The sequence below is a fragment of the Coturnix japonica genome, chromosome 5 (assembly GCF_054131305.1).
Source record: "Coturnix japonica strain WE chromosome 5, WE-NBRP24, whole genome shotgun sequence".
NCBI classification, from domain to species: domain Eukaryota; kingdom Metazoa; phylum Chordata; class Aves; order Galliformes; family Phasianidae; genus Coturnix; species Coturnix japonica.
This window is the reverse complement of record NC_140667.1, coordinates 39530662-39557819: the sequence shown is the minus strand read 5'-3', so window position 1 is coordinate 39557819 and position 27158 is coordinate 39530662. Positions and strand designations below refer to the sequence as shown.

The 27158-nt window shown below is 36.3% G+C and overlaps 1 protein-coding gene across 2 annotated transcripts; it reads left to right on the top strand.

Moving 5' to 3' along the window:
• Window positions 1-27158, top strand: SEL1L (SEL1L adaptor subunit of SYVN1 ubiquitin ligase). Of its 2 annotated transcripts, none has more exons than XM_015865121.2 (21): window positions 1-110; window positions 5959-5996; window positions 6382-6604; window positions 7400-7567; window positions 8188-8293; window positions 9589-9751; window positions 10711-10764; window positions 10909-10968; window positions 11246-11327; window positions 11620-11774; window positions 12494-12550; window positions 13490-13558; window positions 14659-14736; window positions 15444-15506; window positions 16720-16807; window positions 17068-17216; window positions 17789-17954; window positions 18673-18744; window positions 19764-19936; window positions 21719-21847; window positions 23195-27158. In XM_015865121.2, exons 1-21 carry the CDS (start codon window positions 38-40, stop codon window positions 23399-23401), a joined length of 2373 nt encoding a protein of 790 aa, XP_015720607.1. In that variant the 5' UTR covers window positions 1-37; the 3' UTR covers window positions 23402-27158. The 2 variants fall into 2 exon arrangements, with proteins under 2 accessions (XP_015720607.1, XP_015720606.1); XM_015865120.2 differs by having other exon boundaries at window positions 18670-18744.

The window sequence follows — 27158 nt, the reverse complement described above, 5'->3', positions numbered from 1 at the left end:
GGGGTCCGGCGGCGGCGACGCAGCGGAGGCCGGTGGGATGGGGCGGCGGGCGCGTCTGGCGCTGCTGCTGTGCGTCGCGGTTCTTCGGGCCGCTGGGCTGGCAGTGGCCGGTGAGTGTGGGGCTGCTGTTCCTCTGCGACAGGCTGGGTTGGGTTCGGCTCCGTACGGTCCTCGTTCTCAGGGCCCTGCTGCTGGGAAACGCGTTGGGGTTGCCGGGTGGGCTCCCGGAATGGAGCTGGGAGCCCTTGGGGGTTATTATGGTGGCTGCTTCGGCCTCAGCAGGTGGGGTGGGAACTGGGCTCATGGCAGCTGTTTGGTCACGGGGTGTAGCTGGGCCGGGCTGGGGTAGGCCTTTACCGGCGGTACTGGTCCTCTGGGGTCCCTCAGGGGCTGCAGAGTTAGTGCCGCCCTTGGTCTGGTTCGTTCCAGTAGCGTGTTTGGTGCAACTGGGTGTATTTTGTTTTAACGCAAAATGCTTTTTTCTTCCTAATATGGAGCTGTTAGCCGATATTCTGATAGCGATGATGTTGGTGTTACCAGGTGAACTTTCTCCCACGAATAAAACACAGTGTTCTAGGAGCCTACGCTACCTCACTGTAATACCTTTTGCTGTTCCTGTTGTGTAGCTGCTTGTGTTCGTGTGTTTTGTGTTTGTTGTTGATTTACTTCCCTTCATAAGTTCCTGTCTCCCACTCACTTCTTGGCACCGAAGGAGTGAAGGAGAAGAAATGTGCAATGCCTGTATTTATATAGTCTTTAAAGTCCATGAGAGCACCTTGAATGTACAGCTTTATCTAGTGCTACTGAGGGTGTGCTTTCCAACTGATATCTCAAGAAAGGTAACTTAACCTCTTCTCTAGAGGTAAGTTCATTAGTCTGAGTTTTATTTTCATATGTGTTGTAGGAGTTTAAACTTAAGTTCCACTGTCAAACTCAGACCAAATGTCAATTGTAGTTATAGTTCTTAATGCATAATGTTATAAGCCAGCTCAGCACTTCCCATGGCATGGAAAAGGCATACGCAAGGACTATGAAGCTAGAGAGGAGATGTACCAAGACAATATGAATGCTGTACTCTCACTGGTGTGAAAGATAAAGCTGAGTTAAGATAATTCATATTAAGTGAACTGTCTGTTGTGTATGTGAAAGTTCTGTCAAAATTAAGGGCTATTTAATGGATGCAGAATGCAGGTCTTCTGACTGGACCACTTTTCTGCCATCCTATAGCTTAGTTTGTGAATATGAGGTTCTCATAGCTTAAATCAACCTCAAAAAAGATTGTATATTTAGAGTCAATTGGACTAATATAACTAATAGGCCCAGGATGAAACATGGGACAGTACTTGATAGTTTGCGTGCTATTGCCAAACTTAAATTACTCTTGTGACATAAAATTATTCGATCATATCTTGATTTATTTAGGAAAGGATACTAGGTTACAACAGGGGGGAGGAAAAAAACAACAACCTGTCTTGTTCCTACTTACTCTTTTTTCTGGAGGAAAAAGAAGTCATAATCACTTCATGGGTGTTTTACTTTCCTGCTGTAACAGTGAGGTTACATGCCTACCTACTCTGTTAAATGCTTCTGTAAATACTTGATCATTCCCTGATGTCAGGAAACTGTTTCCTGGAACCAGAGTATATTAAAGGGAGGGATTTTAAGTTTAAATAAAGTGGTTCAGCTGTTAATTCTGAACTCTGGAAGGTACTTTTAATAGTGATTTTTTCTTAGTCAGCCAATTAGCTGTGTATTTATATCCTAACTGAACTCATAGTGTGGTCAAAGCAATTTCCTGAAGATTTCTTGAGAGAAAACTCATCTAGAGAAAGGGGTGCCACATAATTAAATACATAATGTTAGTACAACTTATAAAGAAATTTGAGATTGGGTCTGGGGGAAGAATACTAAAGCATCTATGGGGCATGGGCAAAGGCAGGTGAAAATGGTAGCCACTTCTGTTCAGGTGATAGATGGTAATCAGCTGCTGCTTGTAGCTGCCATGGCCTTTTGCTGCTTCTGTTTTATTAAGAGGGTTAGGGGGAAAATAATCTTACTTGTTTCTAATTGCAGATATTAATTGATTCTAGATATTTTCCCTTGCTCATGGGATTAAAGTTCCTTTGCTCTGCCTGAAGAGAGGAAGTGATTCTTGCAGAGCTTTTTCTGTACTGCTATTGTTTTATTAACTGGTAGGATAGATGAGTACAAGTGTGTTTGTATTTGTTCTCATAAAAGTCAGAGTTTAATGGCTTTTCTTGACCCTCTTGAGGTTGTTTTATTTGTGTGTTTTGTTTTTGTTTTTTTCCTAACTAGAATACATTCCTAAGATTGTTGCCTTATGAGAGTTTCTACAGAGTGGCTGTGAACAGCTAGCAGCAATTATAGGGAGGCTGGAAATAAGATTTGTATTCAGTATGAGAGTTGGCCTTTATTTTTATCTTGCAGTCACCCTATAATGAGGGCAATATGAAGATTGTAACTGGGAACAATTTACTTAGGTAATTTGAAGGGATAATTTGAAACTAGTCTTGCAGAATAGAGATGCTGCTTAAGGATTTTGCTTACTTCATTGCAAGTTGAGGTTTGTGAAATAGGAATAGCAAGTGTTAAACTGGCTCTGGTAACCATTTCTTTTCTGAATTCAACAGTTGAAAGTTTCTTATAGAATTACATTTTATGTTTTTTTTTGTTGTTTTTTTTTTTTTTTTAGTCTGAAGGGATCTTTAGAGGTCATCTAGTCCAGCTCCCCCAGGGATATCTCCTTGGGACACAGTGGCTCAGAGTCCCCCATCCAGTCTGAACTTGAATATCTCCAAGGATTGAGCATCTACCACCTCTCAGGGCATCCTGTTCTTGTGCTTTACTACCCTTTTTGTTTAATTTCCCGTTTTCTCACTTGAAACCATTTCCCCTTGCCGCTATCATAATATCATAACAGACCTTGCTGAAGAGACCTTCTCTTCTCCAGGCTGAACAGCCCCAGCTCGTTCAGCCCATCCTCCTAGAAGTGACATTCCATCCCTTGGATCATTTTTGTGGCCTTTCTCTGGATATGTTCCAGCAGGTCCAAATTTGATAGGGAGCAGTCACGGGTAATTTTATTGTAAGGTTTCCTTTGTTCCTGCAAAGTTGAGATAAACAAGGCTTGCATGCTGTTTCATCATCTGACTAGTTACTGACACAAAAAGAATGCTGGATGAAGTAAAATGCCACAGGTGATCTCCAGAACAACAGTCATTAAACTTCTGTTGATTGTATTTATTAAGAAGGATATCTGTGCTGAGTGTTTAACTTAGATAAATATACCTGTACATCCTTCTGTTAATACATTATGTACACAAAATAGAAAAAAAAAAAAAAAAGATGACAAAGATTAAGTAAATGCTATCTTATTTTTTGCTATATTAAGGGTCTAAGAAATATTTTCTTCCTGCACCACAAAGACGTGCCTTGCACCCCCACTGTGTACAAAGTATAGAGCATACTAAATCTCACCTGCCACTTTGTTGTGATAGTGTTTGAAACTTGAAAATAGTAGCAAAAACTGTAAGGGAACCAACTGTCAGTGATCAGTTAGAATCACAGAACCACAGAATTGTAGGGGTTGGAAGGGACCTCTAGAGATCATTGAGGCCAACCCCCCTGCCAAAACAGGTTCCCTACTATCTTCACCACCTCCCTGGGCTCCGTCACCCTGTTTGTCAGAACTCTGATTGTCTACAGCTTCCAGATCCTGAATTTTGCTTTATTTCCCAAAGATGTACAAGCGTTCTAATGTCAAAACAAATAACATTAGTTGTCTGGTAGCAGCAGCTCTTTAGCTTTATAGTTAATTTGTTTTTTAGTACAGCAAAACATTGGAACTGCTGGGCTTTTTCAACTTAATGTTCTTATCTGAACTGCACCACCTGATTCCAACTATTCCTACCCCTCACTCCCTACTACTGTCCTGGAAATGGTAATTATCACAAAACTCATCTAGCGTTACAGCTGGGATACTCCTGCTGTATTTAAATAAGCTAACTGAACACAGGTTTTTCTACTTGAAGAATAATAAATACATTTATTTAAAGCTGATCTTAACTATATATGAAGTAGTAGATAATTGAAGCAGATGCTTAGCTGTCCTGAATCCTGGCTGGGTATGAGAACATCCAGCTGTGTCCATAGTACTGCAGGGTTTGTAAGAAGCTTGTGAATTTCACCAGCTGCCTCTTTTAGGCACGAATCTTTTTGCCTACTCTTTCAGTACGTAATAGTTTTCTAATTATTTAAAAAAATAGTAGGATTCATTTTCAAGTTTTTGGGTTTGTTTTTTTTCAGAAGCTGTTTATAGAGGTAGGAGCCCTCAATAGCAGACTCTGTGTTAAAAAAAAGTCTGTTACCTTTTCTTTAGGATTTGCATGTGGAAAAACAAATGAAACTATCAGCTTTAATCTCTGAAGCAGGTGCACAAACTTATTGACTGTGACTTTATTCAGGAATTGAACCTTGACTAATAAGCTGTTCTTAGGTCAAGTTGTGATCTGCCACTAATGCTGTCAGAAGTTTTTTCACCTGCTTCTTGGAAGTAGACACCTCTGTCTACATATTAGTCATCAGTCCTCTACAATTAACATTAATGTAAGTTATCTCTAGTCACGTAATCAGTAATCTCTGCAACCTCATCTGCTTTACCAAGAGCCACAAACAGTTAAACTAGACTCGCTGCTTTAAACTGATCTGGGAACCAATTATTCAGGCAGAGGTTTTCAGTAACAAAGCTGGCTCCATTGGAGAGAATGACAGTGATGCAATAGAAATGAAACAGGGTGATTTACTCTCCAGGATGAAGAGCAAATGCTTAATGAGCTCTAGCTTGTGTTGGTTGTGCTCAGATAGCATTGCAAACCCTGGAATCTTGGGTGTGGGGTGGAATTCTTATATATAGTAGGAGTTAGTGGCATGTTTGCTTAGGTTTTAAGCTTTTTATTTGAATTCTATACTGGAGGGAGGGAAACCTATAGAGTTTTCTTTCATTTCCCCTAAATGACTTGGTGTCAGGTGCTGCTAACATTGTCAGATCTGGTAAGAGTTGCATTTAAGCTGCAATAATTTGAGGCTTTTGATTGAGATGAATGGTAGTGCAAGTAAAGTTGTCTGAGGTACAATAAGTAGCCCTTTGAAACAGTTACACAGCTCTGAAAAACAGTAATAAAACTGTCATAACAAACAAGCTTTTGGGATGATCTGCTCCCTTGTTTTCATCTCCATTCCTTTTGCTTTTTGGTGGATCTCTGCCTAATGACCTTTCTGTCTTCTGCTTCTCTTTCCCATCTTTCTAACCAGTTAGCCTATAATAGCCCATTCAAGTGAGAAAGATGACAGTTAAACAAAGGTTACAGCTCTTAAATGATATCTTAAAGCTCTAGTCATTTCTCACAGTTCTGAAGATAAATTTGTGCCTGACGTTTGAATTTGCTGGTCAGGCACAAGGATTTATCATTCTTCTACGCAAATTAATGTTTAAATATTGGTGCTAATATCACTTTCTGGTTAATCTTGAAGCTGTTTATACTAAAGCTGATATGGTGACTAAAACCCTTTGATTACTTGACTTATTTTCACTTTCTGTGTACTTTTTAAAGCAGTTTAGCTGAACTGGAAGAATTTGGACTACATGTTAATGTAGAGGATTACTTTGAGTTACAGTAGTAATCAATCCTGTAGCTTTTCTAATATTGAATACAGTTGTATATGCGTAATTTTAAAGATGTGAGATGTTTTTATTCCTCCTGACAACGCTTGTTGACAAGATCTATCTTGAAGTGTATTGTTTGCATTACTCAACTTTATACATAAGAGTATTTCAGAACAATGGTAAGATATGACTAAATCAAAACAAACCTTTAGCTGTTCTTAAAAAAACAAAACATTATGGAGAACATTTGAACTGACTTGCAACCTCTTTTACAGATGAAGAAGGAAATCAAGATGAAACATTGGAGTCAGAGGTGAGAAAAGTTTTAGTCATTTCTGTTGTTTGTTTTTTTCTTGTGGAGTAAGAACAAAGGTTTGAAATTCAGAACTATGATTCAGTTATTGTTTTCAAGAGTTCTGTAGTTCTCACTGTTTCATTGACTATTCCTGTGTGATGAAAGAATTAATGTTCTGTATCTTGAAGAGTATTCTTTTCATGGAACTAGGAGGGAGTCAGTGAGAGTTAATAGTTAGCTCATTTTGTTTATTTGTTTCTGCTACTTCTCCATAAATGTACTATAGTAATTTGAACCCAGATAAAAACTATGACACCATATCTTCTAATATTGATTATTTATTTTTTTTCCCAGCTTCTTTTCTTTGGTTTCTAATCTGAATTATGTGCCTGCTTTCTTTCAGGCTTTACCTGCAGAGGACCAGGTAAAGGACCATTCTACAGGAACTCGAGTGGTAGCAGGTCAGATTTTCCTTGAATCAGGGAAGTCAGACTCGCAGCCTGAGGATGAAGAGAACCTTCACAGTCAAGAGGAAGAAAAAGAGAATTCTCTGGAAGAGTTGAACTCTCTAGACATGTCTGATCTATTAAATAAGGATTTGGAAGATGCAGAAATACAGAGTCCAGGTAACTGCTTGCAAGGTTATAAACAAGTGATCTACTTCTGGGGATTTTTTTCCTATAAATAAAAATAAAGTAGTGTGATCTCTTGACCTTGCTAGTGTAGCCTCTAGAGAGGAGGAAAAAAACACAGAAACATTCTCTCTAGCCACAAGAGCTAGAAACTTTACCTTTAAAATATAGAGTATAGTTGGCATTATCAATTGCAGGTCTTTGCAGATGTCTTCAAATGAAGCTGAAGCCAGCTGCTGAATTCAGTGTGCTGAAACAGAACTTCATAAAAGGCAGACTGAAATAATTTCTTGTTCAAAAAAAGATGGTTCATAGTCTTCAAAGAGGATTGACATTACTTAAAAATGGTGCAGTAGTGGAATTGCTAACCTTTGATAGGCTAGTGAGTGCATGAAAAATAGCACTCCCAAAAGTAATTTTGAGTACACCTTAAACTGGTGAAGTGAAAATGGTTTTCAGTGTAAGTATTTACTGAAAACTGTGCACTCAGTGTTTTCATAAAAGTCTTTCCTTAAAGTTGTATATTCTAAATGCATTTGCTGTGAAATTAAAAAATAGGATACCTGCTGTTCCTTTCCATAGTAGAAAATAAGATTAATATTTTTGAGTTATTTGGGGAAAGTAACTGTTTTATAGGCTTTGTAAGATTGTATCTTTGATTGAAAGTTTTATTAAATGTAATTTTAACTTCACAGAAGTTAATACATAGGAATGCTCTTCTGTGTTGTGATAGACAGCTGCTTCTCTTTATTCTATAAATTGAAGTTATTTCTGGGTGTGTATTTTCAGTTTTGACAGCTATTGGAGGCACTGCAGATGGTGAACCTTGCCACTTCCCCTTTTTGTTTATGGAGAAGGAGTATGCAGAGTGTACTGCAGATGGGAGGGAAGATGGCAGGCTTTGGTGTGCAACAACCTACGATTACAAGAAAGATCAAAAGTGGGGCTTCTGTGAAAGTAAGCAAGCTGGTGTCTTTATTTTTGTTCAAATAATGATTTCTTAATTCATTGTTTTCAAATCTCCTTATGCTCCTTACTACAAGGTCTAGAGATCCTGATTATGTATTAATGGTCATCTCATGTAAGAAATGAGAAAGGCAAAGCTTTTTTTGATGGGAAATACTGGGAGGGGTGAGGAGGAATTATAGTGTGAATGCAGTTTTTGAAGCATTTGAGAAATCTTGTAGTGGGAGAACCTATGAAACTCACTTTCTGAGGCTGTAGAAGCATAGAGATTTGAAAGTGTTCCCCATTGTACTTGCTGATTGTATGCAGGCAAGCTTTTTCTAGAAAATATCGTTCTAAAGGTAAAATCTTTCTTCGATGCACAGCTTGCTTTGGAGCAATTAAAGGAATTCTTTAACAGTAAACTCATGAGAGGGATTGCATGAGAAGTTATCTTCAAAGATGCTCAACACCTCCTTTACCCAGTAATTACTCGGGGTTGTTTATTGGTCTTCAGAAACATTCTTTCAGCTGTCTTTACCCTTAAAACAAATAGAAATTTTGAGAGAACAATTTTAAGGTGTGTAATTGGAGATCTTAATGTTTTCGGTTATTTGTTTTGCTTTTAAAAGCTGAAGAGCAATCTGCTAAGAGAAGGCAGATGCAAGAAGCTGAGGATATTTATCAGACTGGAATGAAAATCCTTAATGAAAGCACTAAAAAGGCTCAGAAGAAAGAGTAAGTCTGCACTCTTCATCCCCACAAGATGACTGTGTAGCTGATCAGTTTGGCTTAACAATGAAATAACATAAATTAGACATTCTGGTGCTTTCCTGCTTAATGGGACTTTGCAATGCGTTAGGCAGTGGTGGTACTGAAAATAAATCATTTCTGAGGAGTCTGTCTACAAAGTGTTGACTTAATTCAGTATAGTGCTGCAGTTTTCTAGCTGCAGTCTGAATGTGAGTCCTGCCCAAAAGGAGTTCAGAGTGTGATACAAGTAGTTGATATGTCACTCTTATTAGATAATTTTTCAAATGTTTCTTATGGCATGATTTTCATTCAATTTCAAATACTAGATTGGTAAAGAAGAGTATTTCTTGTCCTGCTCTCTTCAGTCTGCAGGGAAATATTAATCTTATTCACAAATTATTAAAGCTTTTTGTGAGATAAAATAATGTTTGTAGAAGAAACAAAAGAAGGAATAGGAAGAAATGTGTTCTGTTCTTTCTGCCCTTCAATATAATTGTTGGTGAAGTAGTTTTCAGTTTACTGTAATAATAGCTAAGATAATTTGGAACTGCCTGATACTTGTTTTGACAACTTCATCAAGAAGTGATGGCTTCAGGGTACCTACATTATGTGAGCATGATTACCACATTAAATTTCTTGATGGAGGTAAGAGAGCATATTACTAACTTAGAAAGATGAACCGCAGCTAGAGGTTGTCCATCACACCTTAGCAAAGATAAGGAGAGAGAGTATCTTAGCATTTGATTAAATAGTATCAGATTTAAAAACACTCTCAGCTCTCTTGAACATCTTATGCTTTACTAGACGATAAAGTGTTAGATGTGCTTCAATCTTGGTATTTTGTCAGAAGCCCATGACAAATTGAGCTGAGTTATATTACGTATTGGGTTATGCTGTTTGAAGTTACTGTTCTTGAAATTGCTGTGAAATTTCTTGGGAGAATTTCATTAAGTTCAGAGCCTGGAATAGAAACAGAAGTTTCCAGAGAACTTTGTCACGGTTAGTGTAACCGCTTTGTTACTTAACTAGTCATGTGTGCAGTTGTCTTGGACTGTATTCGGTGTTTTCATCTGAATAATTTTGTACTCATAAAATCAAAGAATCCAAAGTAAGTTTTCAGGCTTCTTTTACTCTGTTATATTCTCTGAGGTTGTTAGAGAAGTGGTCCTTGTAGATATCCAGTACATTACCTAAAATTGCTCATACAAATATGTGAATTTTATAGGTTTAAGAATGGAATCTGTTTTGCTTTGTGGTGACTAAAATTGTTTTCTTTTAAGAGCATATCAATATTTTCTGAAGGCAGCTGACATGAATCATACTAAGGCAATGGAGAAAGTGTCTTATGCATTGTTGTTTGGGGATTACTTGAAGCAGAACATACAGTCCTCTAAAGAGCTATTTGAAAAACTAACAGAAGAAGGTTCTCCTAAAGGACAAATGGTATGTATTTTATTGAATTCCACAAAAGTTTCTATAGGTTTATTAATCATTTAGATTTATAGATTGTACTTGTTTTAAAATGGGTTTTATAGATTATTCTTTCATCTAGAATAAGATGAAAACGATGAATCTCATCTGTTACCTAGATGAAAGAAAGATAGTAGACACAGTGCTGCTTTTATGTTGGCAGCCTTTTCAACTGAAATGATTGTGGTAATTGTTCATTACCTTGTGAAATGTGGCTATTGTCAATTTGAGTGCATCAGCATTTGCATATACTTATTTCGTTCTCTGTTTCAGAAGTATCAGCTTCTTTGGAGTAGACCAGTTTCTCTTGATTCTTGGATTTTAAAATCCATGTTCCCTATTTAGTGTTAAAGCTCTGATATACCTTAGAAAGTAAGAGTATTTTTTTCTAGAGGTGTCTCAGTAATGATCAGAACTTTCATCAGTTTAGAATTCAATACCATCTGCATTGTTTTTCCGTGCTTTGAGAATTGCCTAGAATAGTTTATGTACTGTATCTTCTATGCTACTAGTTTCTCCACTGAGTCATAGATCTGTAACAGGTGTTAGAGTAGATACAGTAGTACTTTACCTAAACATAAAGGATAAAAGTAACCTGGAAAAATGTAGATAAACAGTTCTTTTTACTCTAACTGATATTGTATCTGTGTGCCATATGTGGATGCAGCAATTTTGACCTTTTGTTATGTTAGGCTGAATTCTGGTGAGATGTGTTTATGGTGGCTTCTTAAACAACTGAACAACTTAGGAACTAGATATTGTAAAATAAGAAAGGAGGGGCCTGGATAGAGGAAATACCAATTGAAGGTAGAGAATAGCATATTCTTTTCAGCTTTGAGTTGTTGTATGATTCCTTTATAATTATGTATTCCAGAAATATGTAATCCTGCAATTTCCAAAGAATTTGCTGACTAACTTCATTTTATTTCTAGGCTCTTGGATTTCTATATGCATCTGGTCTAGGAGTCAATTCTAGTCAAGCTAAGGTAATGTTTATATATATATATATATATATATATATATATATATATATATATATATATATATATATATATATATTCTCTGTGTTCTCTCTTTATCTTGGAGGGAGATAAAATATAACCAGTGATATTTCTATCTTTTTTATTAAGGCCCTGGTCTACTACACTTTTGGAGCTTTAGGAGGAAATCTGATAGCCCATATGATCTTGGTAAGTAAAATTTCCCAGTCAAGTTTCTGTATTCAAGCAAGTGGAAAGACGTTTAGATTTTCACCTGTAAGCTTGTCCTTGAGTAATACCTTCTGTTTATTGAATACGTTTGGCCTTTTGAATGGTATGAGTCAGTTGCTTATCATGTTTTTGGAGTGGTCTTATGACCTTTTAGCTTGTTGCATTGTCAACACTTGCTGAAGTATTGGGAAAAATGTTTGTAACCTGGCAGGTAGTAAGTTGTCAAATAAGTGCCATCTTTTTGTTTTCCTTTTAGGGTTACCGTTACTGGGCTGGGATAGGAGTCCTACAAAGCTGTGAATCTGCTCTCACTCACTATCGACTTGTAGCGAATCATGGTAAAAGTGTTTGTTACTAGACTAATATTTCTGAACAATTCAGAAATACCTAAAATGTCTCCTCTTGTCAGCACTAGAAGTGTAAAAATATAATTCCTTGTTCTAAGTTATCAGTTTGGTTCTGAATCATAAGGGTTTTTTTTAACCTCAATTTTATAGAAATGAATTTAATTCTTAAGCAGTGTGTCAGTAATTTATTCTCTCTGTATAAAACTGGATCTCTAATTGTTATTTAAAGTTGTGGTATAGTTTTTGTACTGAGAAAAGCTGCATTTTCAAATCTGTTTTCTAGTTGCTAGTGATATTTCATTGACTGGTGGAACAGTGGTTCAGCGGATTCGCTTAGCAGATGAAGTAGAAAATCCAGGAATGGCAAGTGGAATGCTGGAAGAAGACTTGATTCAGTATTACCAGTTTGTAGCGGAGAAAGGAGATGTGCAAGCACAGGTAAAAACTTCCGATCATTTGATGATTTGCAGGGGTTTTGAGAAATTATATGAAGAGTTTTAGAAAGCTAAAGGTCTAATATCTCTATTTCTCAGCAATCAGGTTGATTGACATTTACTGGCTATCTTTTATGAGAAGGGGGCTTATATTTTAGCATGCTTAAGATAGGACTTAGAGAAAAGCAAATTCCTGTGGGGGAAAAATAAATCCAAAATATTATTGCTTCCATATCTTAGAAAAGATGACATTGGAGTTCACTGGTAACTAATCGGAGTAGTGTAAGAGTAGCGTAGTTTTAGATGTTGTGGGGGAAGAAGTCTTGATTAAAAGAACTGGCCTTGTGAGAGAACCTCAGTTTCTTACTGCTTTTCTTTTGCATGCTGCCAGCTGGACCTCTTCTATGTGTAATACAGATTGAGGAGAGGACACTGCAGGCCAACTGTCACAATTTAACTGTTAGCCCTGAGTTAGGAATTGGATAGAACTGAAATGTACAGAATGTATTTTTTTATATAGGACAATCGCTTAGTTATTATTCTAGGATAATTTTCCATTTCATCTTAGCATAATGTGGAGGAAATAGGACTGTACTGTAGTTATTGAAGCAGTTTAGACATAAGCGTCTTTGTATTCTGTCCTTGTCTGTGTAATCTGTGTTTTGAAGAAAGTAAATTTTGTAAGGAAAAGTGATTTATTTGTTTTGTACACTTTATCTTTAGGTTGGTCTTGGACAATTGCACTTACATGGAGGAAGAGGAGTAGAGCAAAATCATCAGGTAGCCTTTCTGTGCAACTCTAATGTGTATTACAGTTATAGAGGTGGGGTGGAAATGGTTAGCAAAGACCACAATAAAGCAGAACTCTTAAGTACCGTAAGGTATTTAGTTCAGTAAAACTTAATTTTGTGATTAATACAGTTAGCTTTGTACTAGTCTTAAAATGTAAAAATACAAAGATGAGTTTTTCCACTAAGCATTATCTGAAACTGGCTGAGTTTCTGCATATGCAGTAGGATCTTCATGATGGATTATGTACACGTTAGTAGTGATATTCTGACTCACATGAATTTCAGGGGTAGTGCACTTAAATAGCCAAAACAATGGGACTAAAGTACTGCAGTTAATAAATCCATTTAGAAAGTGAAACTTCTGCTGATGTAAACTAGCCTGGCTATTGCTCATAGAAATTAAAACAGCTAAACTCTGAGAATATATACTGAAAAACTAGAGATCTGAATGTGCTGTCCTCAGGATTATTTCAGACTCTGCTACTGGCCAGAAATGATATAACAGCAACCACCTTAAAGGTACCTTTAAAAAAGTACCTTAAAAAGGACTCATCTATTCAGGGTTTAAAGAATATATTCAGTGGTCAGAATGAATATATTCAAGCTTTGTATAAAACTGAAGTAGAAAATTCCAGAACTTCCTGTCTTCCGAACACAATTTGGAGATACAGTAAAGAAGCAAGATTGACCTGTATAGCTCATGTTTAGGAGCTAGTTTTGTTTCTCTACCTTTTGGAATACACTGAGCAGGATTGCTGCTCAGTATTGAGATTTTATATAGAGAACTCCCGTAAGTAAGGTGGGATTGATAAGCCTTGTGCCCAGAAGAGCCTGTAAGCTTGACAATTGCACTTGTGCTATAGTTTGCAAGAAAAGGTACTCAGATCATATGTCAAGGTAACTAAAACACTTGTTTTCCTCTCTACAGCGCGCATTTGAGTACTTCAATCAAGCAGCTAATGCTGGCAACTCACATGCCATGGCCTTTCTAGGAAAGGTAAATATGAACACTCAAAAATATGTCAATTGACTATTTCAGTAGAATAATATTTCCTACCTCCTGATTTCAAGTAGTCTCAAACTGGAACACTGCAAGCTTTAGCTTTGCTAGTGTTTTAAATTGAGAGTAGCAGTCTACTATGTCTAGTCTGTCTTCTGTTTCCCCTTTCACTTTTTGAAGGTTTGTTTTTAGTGAGTATTGCTTGAACTAGACCTTAAAATATAGAAAATGGGCATCTAGATAGTTAACTGTGATGTAACAAGTGTTTGTTCCAGGAAGGAAAAATAAAGTTCTTATAGGAATCTGAGGCATCTGACTGAGTTGCTGGTAGTTCTGCATCTACTCAGTATCAAGGCCTGAATCTGTATGCAGAATTAACCTTTTCTGAGACTTATTTTCTTCTTAAATTTAAATTGGACTGACAAACTGCTATTCATGGTATGAATGCCTTTCTCCTTAGAAAGGTATTTAGGTCACTTGCCTGAGATCTAGATTGCTAGCTACATTTACCCTGTGTGAGGAACTAAATCGTTATTACTTCTCATTAGTATCTTCTAAGGTTAGGCAGCAGTACACAGTGGCTCTGGCTTACCTTCTTGAGGTTCTCACTGCAGTGAAGATTACACAATTATGAAAAAAAACAAAAAAAAACATAGTGTTCTAATCAAGGCACCTAACACAAGAGATTTCAGTCTTCTGCTTTCTGGGCTGTTTGAACACTTATCTAATACATGCTTGAAATAAATTAGGCTAGGAAGAGGGCCTAGCAACAATTATTGCTTTCAGGCAGTATTTTACATACTAGTATAGCTTTATTTCCACTGATCTCAGAGGACTTTTTTTGCTTGTGTTACTCCACACTGGTTCAGAAGTGAAGGATATTAGTACTCAAACCTTTTAACTTCATGGGCAGTTAATTTTTCATTGGAATCTAAACCCTCTGAATCTGAAGTTATAGTATAGATGCCCATATTCTGCTTTGGTAGAAGTTCTTTATTTCATAATAAAATAAATAGAATTGTCTAATGCTACAGTGCTTCATGATCTCCACAGAAAATTAACTTGAGTAGTCATCAGTAATGATTTTTTTCTTTCAGATGTACTCAGAAGGAAGTGATGTTGTACCTCAGAATAATGAAACAGCTCTTCAGTATTTCAAGAAAGCTGCTGATATGGTAAGATTATCTGCTTACTAGAAATGTAGCATCTGTACTGTAAAAGTTGAATAGCTCAGAAATACTACAAATGCCTTTTTGCACACTGAAGTATGTGTACTGCTACTTGTGTCCTACAGTTTAAGTAAATCCTGAATGTTAATGATACTGGAGACTATCCTGGTCCTCTTGACTCGATAATTTTGCTAAATTAACTAAAGGTTTCTGGCGTGCCCTGTTACCTGCCCTAATACTGAAGGAATAGAAGAGTTCTACATGCTTCTGTAGCAATGCTGGTGATTAATGCAGAATGACCAGCAGTCTGCCTCAATTTGAGACAGATTCTTAGAGCTTTCCTATTTGTTTTGGGTGTTTCTCCAGCATTCAAAATGCTTCAAACTTGTAAAAACTAAAGGTGAATAGGTTATTAATGCTCTAGTTTCCTATGGGTGAGTGTTATACATCTTGTGCAACATTTTGAGAGTGCCCTGTAGATTCTAACATTAAAAGTTTTTTTTTTCCTTGTTAAACACCTATGTTGCTATTGAATAAAATTTCCCAGATATGCTATTTTCTTCCTCAATCTATTAAGCAATAGTTATTTGTTTTGCATGTTTTTACCTATTTCAGCACTACTTGTTCTTGTGTTGCTAAAAATGTGCAAAATTTAAGATTTAGCTGTAGGCTTGATTTGCTTGACAAGATATTTATTTGTTTGTTTGCTTCAGGGTAATCCAGTTGGACAGAGCGGATTAGGAATGGCTTACCTCTATGGAAGAGGTGTTCCAGTGGTAAGTTTTTGATGGCCATCTTTCTAGTTGTAGTGGAAGTATCAAGTCCCATCCTGAATCAGTGATTGAGCACTTTGTGGGAAAGCAGTGCCAACCCAGGGGAACTCAGGTGCAAGCAGTGCACCTCAGTGATTGGAAAGGGTGGAGCCAGAACCCACCCCTTTGCAGACCTCATTTAAGGATTGTCAGTGGAGGGGAGGATATCTCTTGCTAGAGATCCCTGCCTACCTGAGGCCTTCCAGAACTCTTTTCTTTTATTTCTGCATCTGTGGCTGCTGCATTCGGGTTTGTTCTCATTTGCTATAGCCAAAGACTTTACCACCCTGCTATTATCATCCCACTATAGCATTATGCTAGTCATAGCTGGTTGTGCTGATTTTATAATTTCTTGTTTTTTACGAGCTCTTTCTCTGCAGAGAAGTACTGTAGAACCCTAACTTGTGAAGGATTATTTTGCTCTGAGAACTTCATGGAGAAACTTGTAATATAAAAATAATAGTAATTCACTGAGGGGACAACAACCATTAAACATGTTCTGAGTTCCTTTTAACAAGTTTGAAAATATTGACAGAACAGTTAGAAAAGTGGGGCAAAGTGAAATTTTAGCTGGAGTTTTAAGCTTAGCTTTATTTTTCTTGTGAAGCGAAGGAAGCCTTAAATGCCCCCAATTTTGTTTCCTGTGAGACTGGAGGAACACTTTGAGACTTATAATTAGTTCATTGGCCTCATTGCATTTACAATGCACAGGTCTCTTTTTCTGTTAAATGTTTTATTTTTAGTTAAATAAATAAATATTCAAAAAAGTTGAATTTTTCCAAGTTGAGGAAACAAGTTGCTTGCTTTTTAAACAGCACAAGGCATCCTCTGTGCTATAACTTTGTGGCAATGTTGTGTGTATGCCAGCTTTCATTTGACCTCTAGAGGTTCCTTCCAACTTAAGTCATTCTATGCGATTCTGTAAGCTATATGTGCTGCAGTAGGGCTTTCTAGAGCAAGTTTCTGGGGACCATCTACAACCAGCCATCTTTCAAATATCTCCAAGGAGGGAGACACCACAGTCTCCCTTGGCAACCTGTTCAATTGTCAGTCAGAACATATCTTTTATGGCTTATTTTTATATCTTAAGCCTTTAATTATTTCATTTGACACACATTCTCTATTTAAATTGTGCTATATTGCAAGACTCTAATGACTGGACCCAATCTTCCTGCAGAACTATGAGCTAGCTCTGAAGTATTTCCAGAAGGCTGCAGAACAGGGGTGGGTTGATGGACAACTTCAGCTGGGTTCCATGTATTACAGTAAGTGGCACCTAAATGGTTTGCTGGGTATAAACAACTGTCTTTTCAATATCTGTTCACTAGGTGGCATTAAAGGTGTGGATATACTGTATGTATACTGCAGTGTTACTGGACTGCATTTGTATTTTGTCCTATTTGTCTTTTTCCTCTCACATTTTCATAAAACCATTCTGTAATGTTTTTAGAGATTATGTACTGTATTTCATACAACTTTTGCCTGTTATGAGGAATGAATAGCATTGACTTAATATTTCTTTTAGATGGTATTGGAGTCAAGAGAGACTATAAACAAGCTTTGAAATATTTTAATTTGGCCTCCCAGGGTGGCCATATTCTGGCTTTTTATAATCTGGCTCAGATGCATGCTACTGGCACTGGAGTGATGCGTTCTTGCCATACTGCTGTTGAGGTAAGGTTGTCCATTTATAATGCAAGTCAAATAACGTTAACTTGCAAATGATTGGATATAACCATGTCAGCTTACATAAGATATATTGTAGTTAAAATCCATTGGTGACTGTGGAGCCAAGGCTTTCATAAGGAAGTGTTCAATTATTGAACTGCTTTGTATCTCATGAGGAAAAACCTTTAACTTTTGTGTTGCTCTGGTGTGACAGTTTTCTTAGCTTTGAAGAAAATCAGATGAACATAATACAAAGCAAACATCAGTATTTAAGTACTGATTTTTTCATTTAGACAGTTTCAAGTGTACAATTTCAGCTCAGAAACTGAACATTTTTTGAAAGCTCTTGTTCCGTATATTTCTGAGTAAGCATCTGAATGCTGGTGTGTATTTACTGAGGAATCTATATAATCTGTATCTTAAAGTAAGGCTGTCTTAAGGAGTGAACTTATCGATTGAGATTTTACTTTGAAATGCAAATGCTTTTAACAAGTATTTGAATGTATGAGATTTACCTCCTGCAAAATACAAATTTCTGAAGTTCCTCAGTCTTCTCTCTCTTCTCTGTTCCTCTGCAGTTGTTTAAGAATGTTTGTGAACGAGGACGCTGGTCTGAAAGACTTATGACCGCATACAACAGCTATAAAGATGGCGATTCAAATTCTGCTGTTGTTCAGTATCTTCTTTTGGCAGAACAAGGCTATGAAGTTGCACAAAGCAATGCTGCTTTCATACTTGATCAAAGTAAGGACTCCAGCTTGTACTCAAAGGTTTTTTGAGTTGACCTGCAATAGTCCTGTTAGTAGAACTTCAGAATGCTTGAAGAGCATTCACTATCTTGTTCAGTTAGCACTTCAGAGGAACTTTTGTTTCTTTCTCTTCACACTGGAAAACTGACAGCCTTTTCACCTCTATAACTTTCTAACATTCAAGTTAGAAAACACTTAAAATTTGAGTTCTGGGATTTAAGAGGATAGTGATTGTTTTTCAATGGGGCTTTAGTTACTTATCTTTACCATTGCTGCATCAGCTTTAGCTTATGTATTAGTTGTGTCTGTGACCTAGCATCTTTCCCTCAGTTAAAATTCCAATTATTGCTATATCCATAAATCTACATCTCAACTAGAGATTCATGTAAACCTGTTATATACACTTCATACTGAAAGTCTTTAACTGTAAGGTAGTATGTCTGAAACCATATTCATGCTATAAATGGAAAAACAAAATTGAAGCTTTTGATGTAAAACCGCATGGTTTGTTCATAACTAATGTGGACAGAGATGTAGAAAAAAGTGTAAAAATGTAAGTATTTCTTACTGATTTCAGATCTGCTGGATTGTGTTTGGGCAATAGCACACTTATATTTTAAATCCTTTAATGCATATAAGCATTTGAGGACAGCTATCTTATTTGTGTGCGTACCAGGTTCCCACTTAACTAAATTAAATTTCTTCTCTAGAAGAAGCTAGCATAGTAGGAGAAAATGAAACATATCCTCGAGCATTGCTTCACTGGAATAGAGCAGCTTCTCAAGGTACGTTTCTACTCTATGATTCTGGTTATATTTATTTTCTTAGATGAGCCACTGATGTCTGATTCCCTTCTGTTTTTTCTTTATGAAGCATGTAAGGGGAGAAGAGCTTATGTTTTGTTCAACGTTAGTTATATTCCACATGTGCTTGTGGCTGTTCTTTATTCCACTGGAAGCCATAAAGTTATTGCAGTATGCCTGCAATCAGGAAGCATTCTCAAGTCCTTTAAAGTAAAAGTAGGATATGGTAGTATTTAACATCATAAGAAATACATATTTACTTCAATACTTTAGTTGATCCACTTTTAAATGTAGGTACAAAATACGCCTGAGGATTTTGGTACTTGTCATCATTTATAAGAAATGTAGTTTCTCATTGAAAGCAGGAAAAACCAAGTGATCAAGAATGAAGCCTTATTGTTCTACCAAGTAGAGTTTAAATTCTAGTACCTGTTATCCTATAGTAAAATACACAGATCTAAATTTAGTAATCATATATATCAGTGTGAGTTCTCTAACCTTCGCACAGGTTCATCTACATAAGTGATGGTCTATCAACTTAATTAGTAAGGTATCATTTAAATGAAGTCTAAGATTTTGTCTGAAAATACTTAGACTATGTACTCTTGTACTAGAAATATTCAGTTACTAAGTGATGATCAGAGACTTAAGTTTTCATTGTCTATGTTTTAAAAACAATTCTGTAGTCCTTAATGACCATAAAACAAATGAAAAGCTTTTTTACTTAAGTGAATATGGAGATTACGTAGCTTTTCAATTTGTACCAGTAATAGAAATGTTGGTAGGATTACTGGGAGAAGTGCATCCTAGAAAACAGAAGTCAGTTTGGCTTGGATTGTCTAAACCCAACTATTCCTTTTTTTAAAGAAAAAAGTCTGTGAGAGGCAAAAAAGAGAAACCATATATGTATGAAGACCATAGTGAAGCTTCATATGAAATTTTAAGGCTTACTTCAACTAAATGTTTTCTCTTTTATGTTCTTTTTTTGTTTTGCATTGTAGGATATACAGTTGCAAGAATTAAACTTGGAGATTACCATTTCTATGGATTTGGTACTGAAGTTGATTATGAAACAGCATTTATTCACTATCGACTGGCATCAGAGCAACAGCACAGTGCCCAGGCTATGTTTAATCTGGGCTACATGCATGAGAAGGGATTGGGGATCAAGCAGGTGAGCGAGATGTAACCTCATAGGCAGATTCATTACAGTACATTTACTAATATTAAAATCCCTAATCATACTAGATTTTGTCCACAATGTAGCCAATTAGCAGGAATTTGCATGCTGCAATACAGTCTCCCTTAGCAATTACAGAAGTAGATCTATTTCATGCTTCTGTATGTAGAGAGATGGAGTTTAGGGTTGACAAAAAAAAGACTGGAACAAGATTGGTTTAGAACAGTCTAAAAAAGACTGAATTTTGAGGGGAGAATTAATTTGCTTTCCTTTCCTAGAGTGGAAACTACTGAATTTTGAATGTCTCTTCAATAACTGTCAACTGAAGTCATGATGTTAGCGTATGTTGTCTGCCATTGAAGTCTGTTCTTTCACTGGAGGCCTGTGGATGGGTCCTATATTGACTTTTACCATTGCAATATCTAACAAATTGGGAATTTCCACTGGTGAATGAAGTGCTGTATACTTCTCTCTACCTATGTTCATACTGCTAAGATTGCAATCAATTCAGAGCTGGGGAAAATGATCTAATAGGGCATCCTGCACAACTTCAGTTTAGGTCATTGTTGATTCAATATAGTCCTGAATAAATATGTTATTTCTTCCAAACAACTTATGCTTTATTCACCATTCACTTACTGATTAAATAGTATTTCTTGCAGATAGGATTCTGTATCATATTTGCTCTGTATGGATAGTTCTCAGATTCATTCTAGATCAAATTAAACCCCTTCAGAAACTTCATATATATATATATATATATATATATATATATATATATATATATATATATATGTGTGTGTGTGTGTGTGAAAAAATGAATAGCAATATATTGTCCAATTTGGGTCTGCATGTCAGAATCAAAACTCAATTTGAGAGAAATCAATGCTGTTAAAAATAGATTTATTCATGGTGCTTTCTAGGATTTGGCATGACTTTAGTGCTTTACTTGTATTCAGACACTTGAGTGTTTGCAGTTCTTTCTCATTGATCCAGCTAGAGTGAAGAATGTATAAATACAACAAATTACTTTCTAATTAGAAATAAAAATAATACACAATTAGGATCCTTTGTATGCTTATTTCCTTTGTACTGTAGAAGTACAAGGAAACAAGAAAATTCAGACAGACTTCCCAGGCTTGAAGTGTACTTGAATTGTTCTGGAGTTCATAGGTACACTGAAAATTTTTTTTCCAGGTATATCATAAAGCTAAGCTTTTTTATTAACGAGTAGAAAGCAGCTGAGGGGGAGCTAAGGTATTTAGCTATGTGTCTCTGTTCATGCTACAATCACCTTGTTCCAACTCTCTCAGTAGAGAATGCTATTTTAAGCTTTGATAAAATTGGCTGTTGGTGTTCATGCTTTTGCCACACTGCTCGCTAATGCATGTTGGTTTACAATAAAAAGTAGAATCTAATTTGGGAATGCGTTCAGAAATGGTTAGAAGGCACAGGCATTCTGCAGGAGGTATGCTGTACTATAGCTGGGAGGAATTGTTGCTATGTACACCTACATGGCTTCTGTTTTCTTATTTCAATTCCAGCATCGATTCCAGCTTTATCCTTGGATGTAACTTTTGCTTAATTGTGTATTCAGAGATGACCATCCCTCAGAAAACAAAGGAGAGGGTTTTACTAGAATGGTTTTTGTTCAACTAAATCAAGAAGAAAACATTTTCAAGAGTCAGCATATTTTTTCTTATAGAAAAAGATCTAGATCTTTCTGGTAACTACTTGAGTTCTTTGGAAGTGAGTTTTGTACCTTTTTAATTGTAGGATATTCATCTTGCAAAACGATTCTATGATATGGCTGCTGAAGCGAGCCCAGATGCCCAGGTTCCAGTCTTCCTAGCTCTTTGCAAGCTTGGAGTGATATACGCTGTGCAGTATATTCGAGAAATCAATGTAAGTAGAATCAAGATAAACTAGTAAACATCTTTCTTCTTGTTTTAAAAGAACAGTTATCTTATTTGAGCAGAGATCTCATGTGAGCCTTAAAGTAAATGTTTCTTTTTTTGCTTTGTCTTTTAACATCATAGAAGCTGCAGTTCTCACTTATCTGTTCAACTGTGGGAAACTGGGATGAGCTTAGACAGTGCCTTTCAGTGCTCTTCTTTTCTTGAAGAGAATATCCCAAACCTATTCGGATGCTCCTAGCCAAGCATCTGGTGTTAAAATTGACAAGGTGTTGCAATGACTGCTTAGGAGAAAAGAAATGAAGAAATGTTTCTTTGTAGCCCTAATTCTTATGCTATTAGCCCTGTTCGTATTCAGTTGTAACAATTACACTGTCATAGTGTTTGCTTATATTTGGCAGCTTAGTTATCGTACAGAGTTTCTGCTTGATGGAACTGAAAAAAATACTTGGAATTTAGGTGATTCTTTAGTATTCTGACATCTTACTGCCTTTTGGATTACTTGATAAATTCAAATGGTAGGAAAGCTATTTCCTCTTAAAGCAAATTTGACTTCAGGCAGTTTGGGTAAGACTGATGGAAATTAATACTCTGAAATTTTCAAGAGTGAACGATTGAAACTATTAAAATCAATTGAGCTTTTAAAATCAGTGTTCACAGAAGCTGCTATGCAGAACACTGGTATTCAGAGTTTTAGATTTACTGTCAATGGATTTATTAGAAATTATTGTAGTGCAAGCAGTGTCACTGTAGGAAAACATGGTTGTGTTGGCAACAGCTTATGCAAATTATAGTCAGATACAAAAGTAGTTCACAAAACTAACAGTGCAATATTTTGGCCAACAGCTTCCCTGTAAGTTATCTACATCAATATCAGTATCATATCACATAGTGTTACTTGAACTTGATGTCCCATTGTTCATGGTAGTCTGTGGATGCTTCCCTGTTTGGCTGGACTGATGAGTTCATCTCCTCTTTGTATGTAGTATTTGCCCCCCTTTCTTCAAGACAACTAATGTAAGAACAGGTTACATAACAATTTAAATTATTTCTACTTGTTGTGGGTGTGAAAACCACAAAGCTCTGTATCAGAAACTGTGTCTTTAGAATAGCTCCTTCTGCAGAAAGCTCCTTCTTGCTTTTATTGTCATTTAACTCCTGGAAATTGAGGATGTCATGTTAATTATTATTTTTCATTCTCAGAAATAACAGAGTGAAGAGTAGCAGTCCTTAAATTTCAGTAGTTTGTATGTTAAAAATATTAGAAGTCAAATATAAAATTAAAGTACCTTCCTATTCTTGTTCTCTGACATGATAATATGGACTTCTTTCTTAGTTAAGGGAAGTGTTCTCACATATTGATATGGACCAGCTGCTGGGGCCTGAGTGGGACCTTTACCTTATGACCATCATCACCTTGCTTCTGGGAACAATTATAGCTTATAGACAAAGGCAACATCAGGCAATTCCCAGACCAGCAGGACTACGACCAGCTGTGCCTCAACAAGAACCACCACCTCCAGAGCATCAACCACCACAATAGCAACAAGAGCCTCAGTAAAAGAACTGGATTTTTCCAAAAAGAACAACTTTCATTGTGATTTATGACTTCAGATTAATGGTCCCTTCCATGAAAGAGGCACAAAGAAGTTTATAAGGAATAAAATATGAAAGCTGCTTAGAATGATGCCTTTTTTCAGGGATAAGAAAATTCTTCTGAAACTGATTTGAATGTTATTTCAGTGCCAATGGAATAACACTATGGCTTTTTTTCCTGGAAACACAGAAGTGTGCTACTACAGAAAATGTTGCCTGCTGTATCTAGTTCCTCTTTATTCAGAGTCCTTTTCATCTAAGGGAGAGAAGGCTAGCATTAGAAGATGTTTTTTTTTTTGCCTGCCTGATAGCAGCTGCCCTATAAAAATGAGTTTATGGCCAATTTCAGTCCAAGAAGCTGAACTGTATTTGAAGTTCAAAACAGCTGAATCTCCATGAATTCATATTCTGATCTGCACCCAAAGTATTTATGCAATCCTTATTTGATTTATTTCTTACACTTTAGTCTCTTATGCTGTCTTGAATGGTTTAATCTGGATTATTTATAGACCTGTAAAGCTAAGACAGCAAACATGTCACTGCGTATATGCTTTGTTTTGAGTGTTTTTCCCTCATTACCCATAAAGTAGACAGTTGTCAATAGTATGTAGCCCAGGAAGGAGAGTTGGAATGGATAGGGTTTGTAAAGCTAATTAGTTGAAAACTATGCCGGCAATGTCCAGATCTCACATCCTTCTTAAAAGTTTTTTGGAGAATCTTAACTTGCAGTCCTTAGCGATGTAAGGAGAAGTTGGTAGTGTCTCTAAGTAATGTAACCTTGCTGTCACAGAGTGTCTGAGTCTATTTACGTTGCAGAAAGCACCAGTATTAGTGTGGACACTGAAAAAAGAACAGACAGAAAACTCTTGAGTTAGCCTGCAACTTTTTGGTTTTAAGTAGAGGAAACCTTGTTTAATTTTGAATGATATATCTGCACTGCAAGATGATCTCTCTCTCACAGGTGAAATGAGTATCTTATATGCATCTGTTTAATGTATCTGCAACAACAAAAAAAAAAAAATGTAGGGGCCCCAAAGACACATGTTTTTTACAGAAAGGTGTGGACTGAAGCTGGTGATGCTACAAGTTTAGTTACCTGATTTAAAAAATCCTGTGTTAAATCGTAGCTGTGGCCTACCCTTTTTGTACCTGACATACATGAGAAAGTTAGAATAATGTTTCTGAGTAGATGTGCTACTTGAGGATCCCCTGTAACAAAATCTGAAGACAGCTAATGTTATTGACTCTTGATACTACCAAGTTAGTGTGAAGGCCTTTTTCTGAGTGTAGAGAGTATGTATGACCTGTGGGTATATGTTTTTAGACTGCAAGAAGTTAGTGACAGTTTGTCATTGAACTACAATTTCAGGGTATGAGGTTGGGAAACAGTATCTTAGATGTAACAAATACAGATGTTTGTGCTCTTGGCAAGTGCAAGCTAAAACCTCTGAATATGCTGTTTTAAAGCAGAACGAAATACAAATAACAAGGCTTTAGCTTCTCTCTGACAAAGTCTGCTTCATTCAAAGGGGTGCTTCATTCAAAGTCTGCTTCCTTTCATACACTTCAGTGCATTGGCAGCAACCTATCAATAGACTTTGATATGTTTATATACTTAAATGCAATCCTTGCATACTATATCTGTAGTTTGGGAGAGAGGGAAATATGCTGTTCTGTGGACTGAACCGTCATGGATGACTTAGTATTAAAATATAGGTAGAGCTTCTCAGTACTTCAGGATGCTTCTTCTAGTTATGTGGGGGCAAATCCATCATTGTCATTTGATGGAAGGTTGCAGCATGTGATAGAGGAATGTTTGTTTCAGTTTTTATCATCATTATCAGTTGGAACAGTATTGAACTGAAATGAAGAGTCTGGAATGTACAACACTCACCAGTTGCATTTCTAAGGTACCTGTGACTTCTGAGCCCTTCCTCTGAAGTATTTTTTGCCTCTGTCACCTAATAGTTCTTTTCTAGCTCAGCATGAATAAATTAAAGATTATATGGAAAATGTTTTCCAGTTAACTATCACTGATTCATTGGTCTCTTAGGATATTTAATAATTTTGTTACTGCTTTATTAAAGTGTTTTTGTTGTTTTTATCTGCTAGAACTAAATTCTAAAAGCTCTGCATGAGACTCTCTCATCATTGTTGCTATGTGACAGTCTTACAGCTAGCGTTTCACTGAACTGATGTGTTTTTACAAACTAAGAAATCATCTGAAGAAAATGGCTGAATTATTCCATTTTTAAAGAACTGCTTTTTGAAGAAGCAATAAGGAAGTCTTTTTGCTTTTCTTTTTTTCCCCCCAACTTTCTACCAAATTGCTACCACTAACTTTTTTCAGATGACATTCATTTGAGTGAAGTGGTAGTAGTAAAAAGGTACTTACCATGAGTAATAGCAAGTTAACTCAGGGATTAAAGAAATGAATACATTTTCTGAACCATTTATCATACAACATCACTTCAGCTTCTGTGACAATCCCTTGCTACTCTACTCTGAAACTTGCATTTTGAGAGAGATACATTTAACTCGTACTAGCAATATGTTTCTTGTGTGCTTGGTTTATCAAACTGCTTTTTTCCTAAAGGAATTGGATTGCTCAGTTGTTTGCAGTGAAGTGTTCTTCCCTTTTGGTAATAGATTGTCCTATAGCTTGTATGAAGAACTATTTTCGAAGGGATACTTAATTTTAATTAAGAGAAGTGTTTTTACTTATCTGAAGTGTTCTTTGAATGGAAAAGCTGTATTCTTTGTAGTTACTTAGGCCAGAGCATGCCTATTTGACCTTCCCAGACACCTGCTCTTTTCTCCCTGCAGGGGGAATAACAACTATAAAGAGCAGCAACTACTGTTAGTGGGAGTTGTGTATGCAAGAAAACAGTGGAAAGTTGTGGAAAATACTTTTCTACACCTGCGCTGTTAATTAAACACATCAGCTGTTCTTGCAGTCTGAAAATAGCATGAAACTGTTGAGGAAACTAAAATTCTAGTTTTTCCCCTTTGAGATTTGCCCCAGGGCTTAATCTATCAAAATCATTTTCCTTGCTTTGTATGTCTGTTGTAGGAGAACCTAAGTACAGGTAAGGCCTTTGATATAAATATCCCAGTGAGACTCCTGAAGCAAACTTTACTTTCTAGTCATCTTCCATGAAACATCAGCTGCTCTTATTAAACTTAAAAGTAAAAATATAAATAAATAAATGAAGAACTATCAACTATTCTTCTTGGAGAAGAGCATTAAATTGTGGGTTGTGAAAGGACTTTTAAGACTATGCATTATCTAGTTTCCACCTACTTTATGCTAGTTCTGGCCTATAAGGATTATATTACGGGGGGTCGCAGTCACCTTTGCAAGTTGCTTTATTTTTAGATAGGCAACAATAAACTGAGACTTTATTTTTGTTTCAGAAAATATTAAAATAAAATAAACAAAAACTTAGTTTGGTTTGAGAACTACTGCAAATGCTTACAGCAAATAGGATTCCCCCCTCAAATAGTCCTTTGTTTTTATCGGCTGCAGTTCTTTAAAGAGTCTTGTAGGACTTTTGTAAATTTATTTTGTATTTAAAATCAGTATAAAGGCTGGTCAAATGTAATATAATTGTGTAAACAAATTCTGTTAATAGAAAGATGTACAGATTCATTTTGTACTGTATCTTTAATCTTGTGAAATAAAGATACCACTTGTGTGGTTA